Source organism: Scomber scombrus, chromosome 12, assembly GCF_963691925.1.
Source record: "Scomber scombrus chromosome 12, fScoSco1.1, whole genome shotgun sequence".
Lineage (NCBI taxonomy): Eukaryota > Metazoa > Chordata > Actinopteri > Scombriformes > Scombridae > Scomber > Scomber scombrus.
The window spans coordinates 21,811,830-21,821,727 of record NC_084981.1 but is presented as its reverse complement, the minus strand read 5'-3'; the positions used below and the strand labels follow the sequence as shown (position 1 = coordinate 21,821,727).

The window sequence follows — 9,898 nt, the reverse complement described above, 5'->3', positions numbered from 1 at the left end:
ATGATATTTTACTTGTGTAGAAAATACAAGTGCAGCATGTATTCAGAATCAGCCACTGGGTGGAGACAAATATCCATCAATAATATAATTGTCAATTTATTAGATTATTAGATCTTGAAGTTTGTACAGTTAAATATGAAATGACAAAATCCACAATACTGAAACTGTAAAAAATGACGAAGCAAGAAAAGCTAAATAATGCAAAAGGAGACAATAAGATGGAGTATTTTGATCAGTTTATTATCATCAACATATTATATCATTTTGGTATAAAAGATTCTCGCTGTGAATCAATAAGAAAGATGTTTGTTTTTATAAACATTAAAAATAAATTCAAACATTGAAGATAATTTACAGAAAAGCAGAAAGGTGAATAAAATACATCCGATTAATCAACACTGCAAGAAAAGTTAGATGCTGACGGTGAAAATGGTTTTCAGTGTATGAACTTTACATGTCACGCTGTTCATCGTGTTAAAGACAACAGATGCAAATGACAGGAATCCATAAGCAGACTATATTCAGAGATCTTTCCTTTCCTGCTCTCTGGGAACAAACTTCAGTTTGATTGGTTTCAAGGGCTGATACTTCCAGTCAAGCTCCAGAGGAATCTAAAGGAAGAAATGAAAGTAAACAGCAGAGAAGTATGACAGTCTGAATGCAGATAAATGTTACTGTGGGTCAAATGTAAATCTTACCACAGTGTCTTTGCATGTTTCGAAAGTGTAACGCTGCAGCAGACGGACTATGACCATCTTCATGACGAGGAGAGCGTAGCGCATCCCAATGCAGTTACGAGGACCAACCCCAAACGGCATGAACACGTACGGGTTCACTTCCTCCCCGCTGTCCTTACTGAACCTGCACATATAGACAAACCATGAAGTCACAGCCAGGAGAGTAGAGCTTAGTGTGTGTCAGTAAAAGCCATCATCAGCCTACACAGTATTATTTAATGTAGTAGTTTAAGCCAGGTATTGGTGCTAGGGCTGCACATAGTTGAATCTGAACTGACTTCTGATCAAATGAATCTTCTACATCAGGCACACGATGTAGTTACTGAAGGTTTCAAGTTTCCACCTTCACATTTATGTAAATTGTAAAGTGGACATACTGAAACTCAGATTAAAAGGTGGACCCCAAAAACCCCCTTCAGCAGAAGAATGTGAAAATGGTATTGTTTCACTGTGGTGGTAAACACTTTAATCCATCAGGTAGACGTTAAAATCACATTTATGGTTTTGAGTGAAATGTGTCAACAACTATTTGCCATGAAATTTGGTTCAGATATTCATGTCACCCTCAGGATAAATTGTTATGACTTTGGTCATATCTTCTGTCTTAAACAACATTGAAATTGAAATTTGTTCTTGCATTCGTCCTGTCCATACTGATCATTAGATGATCCCTTCATAATGCACTTACAATCCAAGTGAATATCTGTGTGATATGCCACATTACAGTCTTTTTAGTGCCAAAGTCCCTGTTTTTGTTACTATACTTCCACCACAACTCAACAGGCAAACACAAAACGAATTTATGCTAAATGGACTGTAAATGTGGCGGATATCCACTTGATATGACTAACTCAGACTAAGAAAACCTCAATTAAGCTTCAGATCAAATTTTAAATGCATTTTTGCACAAAATTACTGTGGATTCACTGCAGGTTTTGTCTCTCATCAGTTACAATTAAAGAACATTTGATGAGGATCTTTTAACAGTCACTATGAACACACACACACACACACACACACACACACACACACACACACACACACACACACACACACACACACACACACACACACACACACACACACACACACACACACACACACACACACACACACACACACACACACACACACACACACACCTGTTGCTGCTCCTAATCAATGCCAAAATTGGAATATTTAAGAAAAATTAGCCAAACTTAAGTTATTATATTTTCTTCTGCAGTGATAGAACATTTGAGAACATATAATTCCTTAGTCATTATTGTAAAGAATGAAAACCTACATGCTGAGTGCTTTTACCTCTCAGGTCTGAAAAGCTCAGGTGAACTCCAAAAGCGTGGGTCCTTGTGTAACACGGCCACAGGAATCCCAATCCCGGTTCCTTCAGGGATGGTGATGCCGTGGATCTGGACAGTCTTCTTGCACTCCCTCTCGTGCCGAGGAGCATTGGGAATCAAACGCTGTGACTCATTAAGAACCTGATCCAGGTACTGTAGACCGGCTAGATCCTCATATGAAACAGGAGCCTACAAGCAAAAGGTAAGAGAGGCCATAAAACATAAACTGAAACAAACTATTACATCTTCTCTATTTCACTGTGTAAAAGTGACGAAGGATCAAATGATTGGTTTGATCATTTTAATCCAAGGTTGGGTATAAGAAGATCACTGCTTTCACCTTGTAACTGTGTGTCTTGTGGAACATGTGTCATTATCATTAGGAGGCCCCTCACGCTTCCTTTGCCTTGGCTTATATCCAAATGAGGTAGAAGCTCTGAGTTTTAGGTGTGGGGACCATAGTAAGGTGTCAAGAAGTCGTGTATGACTTGAGGCCCTGACTTTAGGCATAACCATGTATGATACATGTATATTCAAATATATGTTCTTGTGGTCATTTTCTATTGGGTAAAATTATAAACACTAATATGTTTGACCAATCACAGATGATTTCTTTGTTTCTTTAGAAAACTATAATGCTTTAGGCTTGCTCTTTGCTTGTTGAGATGAGCTGATGTCACTCTGTGTGTCATCTGTCTCCTTATTGTACAATGATAATCGTTTAATATTCAACCCAGCAGTGTTTTGTGCATTATTTCATATTTGTGTTTAGTGTTTTCAGACAATTTCCACAAAAACTGCACAATGACAGAAAAACATACAAATGGCAACACATGACATGAAGAAATACTGTACGTCTCTCGGTAGGCTGGCATCAATTTCTTCATGTAAGGTCTGCAACGCATCAGGATTGGTTGCCAGGTTATAAAGGAGGTAATTGAGAGAGGTGCTGGTGGTCTCGTAGCCGCCAAAGATGAAAACGAAGGCTTGGGAAAGGATCTCGTGTTCAGTCAAACCTAGGATAAAACGAGTCACCAAACATATCAACAGCCAGAAAACTACTTTCACAAATGAAGAAAATATTTCTTGCACAAAACTGCTTAGTTATCTTGAGTAACCGAGTCATTATTTCTGGAAAGAGACACTGCTGTTGAGTTTTTCAAACATATTGTTTTGGCACGTTGTGCACCACAAGCTGAGTGCCATCCATTTCTATTGTATTCAGGAGAAGGCAAACATGTCTACAGCCAATATCTCTAAAACTCAGCAACAAACACCAAAATGATCTAAATGGATAAATGTCACAACAGGTAAGAGGAAAATTATGTTTTTGACTTTGGGGTGAACTGTCCCTTTAATGATCAGTGGGCAAATTTCAAGTTTGTTACACTGAATGGTGTAAAGTAAACATACCATTTAGCATGTTTAACTTTTGTTGGGGATCTGGTAGGAGAACCCTTGGTTATTAGCTTCCTTTATTAACCGGAAACCGGTACCAATAACCAAACAAAAATGTAGTCTCATATACTTTTCACTTAAAGCTGCTAACATCTGGGATGTCAACACCCAAAAGTGAACGGCGAAGGGTGGAATCTGAGCACTGACTCCCTCAATCAGCCACAAATCACAATAAATATGAACAATAAAGACAGATGTACTTTAAAGCGATACAGCTATAATACTATTTATTAATTTACAACAACAATTAACTAACTCAATAACTGTTCCAACTAATAAACTATATTCTACCACTAATGCTGAACACACAAAACAGCTACTGTATATGGTACACAGTTTATTATTCAAGACGGCAGTCTATTTGTCCTAGCTGCACCTTAATAGGGTCTTGAGCACTAACTCAAGTAAAAACCTATTAGTAGCATGCAAATACTATCAACTTTCTGGTACAACTACTACTGCACACTGTATCCAAAATCACACTTGCATACATTCTTGGCAGAGCTAGAGAGAAGTCGAAAAAAAATTGAAACTCTGAAAAAAATGAATAATTGAAAAATGATTAATTATGAATTATTGTGCAAATTATGATAATATGGCTGATTCATTTGGAGCCTCATACGGGGCACCAGAAATGTTGGATTTCTGGTCGGAGCATGTTTGGTTATTAGCTATAATTTATAATTATCAAAGATAATCAGAAACTAAAACAAAGTCAGCCTCAGTGTTAGGCTGCTGGGTTTACAAGTAGGCCTGCCTTTGTCTGACGCATGACTTCATAAACAGGAACTGATTTGACTTAATAAAGATGAAGAAACTGAATGAAATGTGAAAACAGAGTGATGATGAATTTTGAGAGGAGAACAGTTCACTGTTTGTATCTCACAGACTATTATGAATGATAATGAACTGCGATGAAACTATACCTTTACTCGGCTGTTCTTGTTCGTTCTTTATCTCTGACTCTGGTATCTCGCTCTGAAGCATCACATGCAGGAAGTCTCCTCGACTCTGCAACATCACAGAGAACAAATGTTGGACACAAATGGAAAAGAAAATGCTACGAAACATTTTCATTTAAAATGTGGTAAACTTTGAAAAAAAATCTGCCTACTTGCAACTCTATATATCATTGATTAACAGGTAACATGTAATCTGGTTTGTTTAATCCATCTCAAAAAACAAACTTTAAACACAAAAAGTGGTTTATGAGAAGTTTTTCTGAGCTGGTGTTTGTGAAAAATGCAAAAGGTTTTTTTTTGTATGTTCTAGGCTACTGTACTAACATGGTGGTGCAACATGGTGGGCTCTGTGGAAGAGGACCCACTCCCTATGTAGATATAAAATATTATTATACATTAATTTATACACTGATTTAAACATATTTATTAATATTATATATCATTTCTGTCAAGTCCATTCCATGAATTGCCTCTAAATTCAACACACTGCACATTTAAAGATTATATGATTATTTTCAAAAACATCAAACTATTCCTTTGATTCTCTACAACTTTGTTTTTTCACTTGGTACATATGAAATGCTTACAGATTCATCTGCTTGATGCTGGTCTTTAATTCTCTTAATGAGGTCGTAGAAAAAATTCACGCTCTTGCTGGGCATCAGTTCAATTTTCAGGAGCTTTAACAGATGAGAACCAAAGGGCAACACAACTGAAAGGAGACCAAAGTGTTGTAAACCAAAATGTGCATACTGGTGATAGTAAGGTTTACATGATCTTGACCTATAACAGAAGTGACAGGAATACATACGTGGTAAAAATATAGCAAAGACATTGAAGTTAAGAATCTTCTTGATATGAACAATAAGGGGGTCATCTGGATTGTTGATGGAGTCTGTTTCAACATTGAAGGACACACTGGTGATAGTGTCCAAACTGTAAGGTGCCAGGAATCTACGGCAGAAAAAAAACAGAGAGGTAGTTTCAGGTTATACATAATACCACAATCATTATTTTTTGAAGAAAAAAAGTCATCATGTACTGGCATATTAAAAAAATATCAGCATACTGTTTGACATCGACAGGTTCGTCCAGATTTCTTTTTCCAAGACTTTCAATGAGTTTGTCCGCATAGCGAGACACAATGGGAAACGCCTTCAAAAAAGAAGAGTTGTGTCATGTTGATAATGTACTGTAGCCTACATATTTACTTCTCTCAGTCGCTCTATGTGGTGATTAATGCGTTCAGATATACGACCAACCTGTTTCAGTCTTCCACTGGTGAAGCACGGTGATATAGTGCTCCGAATTCTTTTCCATCTTTCATCTTTAACTACTGAAATTGAGTCAGCCATAGGTCCTGATTCCATCATGTTAAACTGTGAACATGAGCACAGTTTAGAAAAAAACTAGATTCTTGTTCAATTTGCTTCCTTCAACATTTCTTCAAATCAGATCACATAACTACTCTTGTCTGCTCAAATACTGCAACTTCTTTTAACATGAGTTGCTATTTCTATCTTGAAAATGTAACCACTAATAATCACATGATTAACTGATAATAAGAAGGTTTCTTGGCTCAGAGCATAATCATCTTACAATGCAACTGAACTTCATTTGGGTAACACAGTTTTTATTTTTTTGATTTGGATATTTATTGACAGAACACACTAAACCAAAGGGATACAATGTAAAAGTGAGAACACGTGCAGTATTTCTTACATAAATAAATAAATACCCACATCATTAATGCCTTTCACTCACAAAATTAATCTTTATCAATATGAGTTAGAAGAGAAGCATAAAATAAAAACTCAGTCATTTGCATTAAATTAGTTTGAAGTTTGTTCCTAGTTTGTGTAAGTTTAATGACACAAAAAGTACTCTTGTTTGTGCATTTTACTAAAACCACAGACAAGAATCTTACTTTGTAAATTCAGCATGTTTCATTACCCTATGTTGATTACAAAACAGTGAAGAGTGTTTCTTGGTTTTTACCAACTGTCTCAAAAGCTCTGTGTACAGCCTGGTGTAATCCTTGACCATAAGCCTCTGTGAACTACAGGATATAACAGCAAATGCAAGCTTAGACTAGACTAATTGCCTTCCTTCCTTTATGGCTCAGTAAGACTGAGATATAATCTTTAAAATTATGGAACAGTCATTGTCCCGGATATGGTGGACACAACAAGACTTACACAACCACATCAGCCTAAAATCATAGAGTCATTTTCTGTTGAAAAAGTAAATTGTAAACAATTGTTTTGATTAACCAAAGTGTCTCTCCACTTTTGTAAATGTAAAAAAGGAACTTATGTTCCCCACCTTCCTTGCTAAGTCCTGCATGGGACTTTCCAGAGTTTTTTAACCTGATAAACATCAATCACAAAGACAAAACTAAACAGAACTCTCTTACCCTGCGGTTGGTAAACGCAGTGTAGCACTCCTTCAGCATCACAGTTTTTAAAATCTCAGGGTCTGAAACCATTAAAAGTGGTGATCGTCCATCAAACAACCTGCACAAAGAGACAACATCACAGTATAGGATATGGGCTGTTTAAAACATTATAAAACATCCATACGAGTGTAAATACATGACTACATATGTACTAATCTAAATGTTAGCAACTTCCTACATAGAAAGAAATGTATTTATCTTCCTGGGGCAGGATATCCCTTTACAAGAAACATTAATTATTATAATTATTTACATTATTACATTCCCATCATACTGTATATGAAGATAAAGATTCATACTCTAGTTCAGTGATTCCTAACCAGGGTTACATGCACCCCAAGGAGCACTTATAATTCAGTGGAAGATCTACATATAAATAAAGACATATAGGATGACAATTAGGGGTGAGGCTGATATTTTTTTATTTTAACCCCATATGGAACATTGCACAGTGCGATTGAGAGTGTGTGAAAACTAGTTAGCAACTGAGTGAAAAATGATGCATATGGTTGAAATCCCCAGCTTGTATGTATCTGTGTGTATAAACATGAACTTGAGCAAAGCTACTGAAAAAAAAGTCTACAGCCATGCCAGCAGCTATAATAATGTTTAACATGTTTGCTAATTAGCACCAAACACAAAGTACAGAGTTGCATCATTTATACATAAATCAAAGTACTGGACGACTCGAAATTTTGAGCTGATGATGATGGAGTCAGGGAATCACCAAAATATTTACAATTCATCTTGAATGTCTGAACCAAACATGTCACTGTAATCCATCCAGTACTTGTTGTAAATACAGGGCACAAATGTCAACCTCATGGTGGTGCAACAGGAAAAATTTGGCCATCACCAAACTCATGATTCATCGTCTGGGTTCGTCATTAACGTATAAAGTATAAATGGTTTAAAAATGTCATGGTAATTCATCTTGTGCACTCTGAGATATTTTGCTGGATAACTGAAACTTTTGACCTGCTGGTGGCGCTAGAGGTAAAGCCAGTAGATCACAAAAGTCTTGCATAACTGATATTTGATAAGGTGCGGGATGTAGGTTAAAGTTAGACGAGCACTGCAAAAATATTACTTATGTTCAACAAACTGATAACAAAAATAAACTTTGAGCTTGTTTTATGAGTCTCGTCTTCAAGCCACAGTATATGTCAACTTACCCCCACACATCTCCATACTTGGCCTGGCACTCACGGTCAAAATTAACCATTCCCTAAAAACAATTTCAGGAACATGAATTTACAGGTTAAATGCCACAGAGGCTCCAAGAATTATCAACAGGTATTAATAAACTTGGATAAGGCAAGTGATTACTACCAAGCAGTGCTGTGACATATAGTCAGTGGTGGAAAGTAACAAAGTACATTTACCTATGCACTGTATTTAACTATAATTTGAAGGCACTTGAGTATTTTAATTTTCTGCTACTTTCTACTTTCTACTCCACTACATTTATCTGACAGCTTTAGTTACTTTTAAGATGAAGATTTGACACAAGTAATAATATAACAAGCATTTAAAATAATACACATTGTAAAAGATGAAACCAGTGGTTTCCAACCTTTTTGTCCTTTGACATCTTACAAAAAGCAGTGTGTAGCAGGGTCACATTCAGATGTCCATGAGTTATTATACCCTCTAGACTTCTCACATGGTTTCATTTCAATAAATGTTCAAATGATCCAATATTTCAGCAAAAATCAAAGATTAGAAAAAAAGCCAAAAAACTGAAAACTAAAAGCTAACCATATATAAAGTAGTGTAAACTAGCTCCACCTCCAGCAGCTACAAGAGTAACATGCTGCTCTAACACTGATGCTTTAATATTAATAATCTAATGATGTCATAAATAATCATATGTCAGAGGGACCAAAGCACTACTTTTACTGTAATACTTTAACTACATCAAGCTGATAATACGTATGCACTGTTACTTGAATAGAATTTTTCATGCAGTACCTTTGATTGTAGTGGATGTTTTTATATTTTTATATTGCTGTATTAGTTCTTTTACTTCAGTAAATAATGAGCACTTCCACCACTGAATAATCAAATCAGTCAAGATCTGCTTCCGTGTGTGTGTGTTGTGTGTGTGTGTGTGTGTGTGTGTGTGTGTGTGTGTGTGTGTGTGTGTGTGTGTGTGTGTGTGTGTGTGTGTCACCTTTCTGAAACTCAGCAGTGTTCCAACAAAAGGCAGAGGTCTTGGTCCTTGGATTCCCAGCTTTTTAAAAAACCCATATGGCCAAATGCCGTACCTAAATTATACAAAGAAAGACTTGTTACAGGATCATTAAGTAACAACAGATCAACTAATGACCCCCATGGTAAGATTGTAGATCGGCCACAAAAATGCCTAAAAGTTCCAGAAAAGGGTGGAGAAATTACTCACAGTAATAACAAGGCGAAAAAGAGAGCCAGTAAAATCCAGGTGGTGGCTGAAAATATTGTGAAGACAAACATTTTGACTTGCAGCGGAAAGAGATCAGCTGAGGACAAACTGCATGTGAAATGAGGATATTATTTGCAATACAAGCCCCTTTAACTGCCCTGCGGTGGGAGGAGCTATGAGGCTGGAGGCAGGGTCATTACAGGTTTCAATGTAAAAAATAACACATCCATAGCATTTCAAAATACTGAGTCGAAAATGGTGTATTGTGAATGTCTCTTTTTGCAATGAAACTTCATTCTTTGAGTAAATATAGTTATTTAATTATTATTGTAAATGTTTCGTCTGTGGAAAATGATTAAAGAAGTTGTGCTGGATCAGGAATATTAGGTTCAGGATCGAGAACCACAATATTAAAATTTTGAGAGCATTGAGCGATGGGATATTTAATTATGACAATAATCAAATCAGGAACAAACATGAACTTGAACTAAATGGATACAAGAACTTAATGGGAGGAATGTGGGTAGTTAGGGGGGATC

General features: G+C 36.3%; 1 protein-coding gene across 1 annotated transcript; it reads right to left on the bottom strand.

Moving 5' to 3' along the window:
* Positions 1–217: 217 nt before the first annotated feature.
* On the bottom strand, positions 218–9,477 carry LOC133992105 (cytochrome P450 3A30-like). The gene is made up of 13 exons (XM_062430793.1): positions 9,360–9,477; positions 9,132–9,225; positions 8,131–8,183; positions 6,914–7,013; positions 5,760–5,876; positions 5,567–5,652; positions 5,309–5,451; positions 5,085–5,209; positions 4,462–4,546; positions 2,933–3,093; positions 2,040–2,266; positions 699–861; positions 218–611 (listed from the first exon to the last, which is right to left on the bottom strand). Exons 1-13 carry the CDS (start codon positions 9,428–9,430, stop codon positions 522–524), a joined length of 1,515 nt encoding a protein of 504 aa, XP_062286777.1. The 5' UTR covers positions 9,431–9,477; the 3' UTR covers positions 218–521.
* Between the last annotated feature and the right edge of the window lie 421 nt (positions 9,478–9,898).

Excerpts from the sequence above, each read along its gene's own strand:
- LOC133992105 (XM_062430793.1), bottom strand. The coding sequence starts at position 9,430 with ATGTTTGTCTTCACAATATTTTCAGCCACCACCTGGATTTTACTGGCT. Across the intron at positions 7,014-8,130 it reads AAGTATGGAGATGTGTGGGG|GTTGTTTGATGGACGATCAC; the intron begins GTAAGTTGACAT and ends CTCTTTGTGCAG. Across the intron at positions 5,210-5,308 it reads CTTTGCTATATTTTTACCAC|TTGTGTTGCCCTTTGGTTCT; the intron begins GTATGTATTCCT and ends GTCTCCTTTCAG.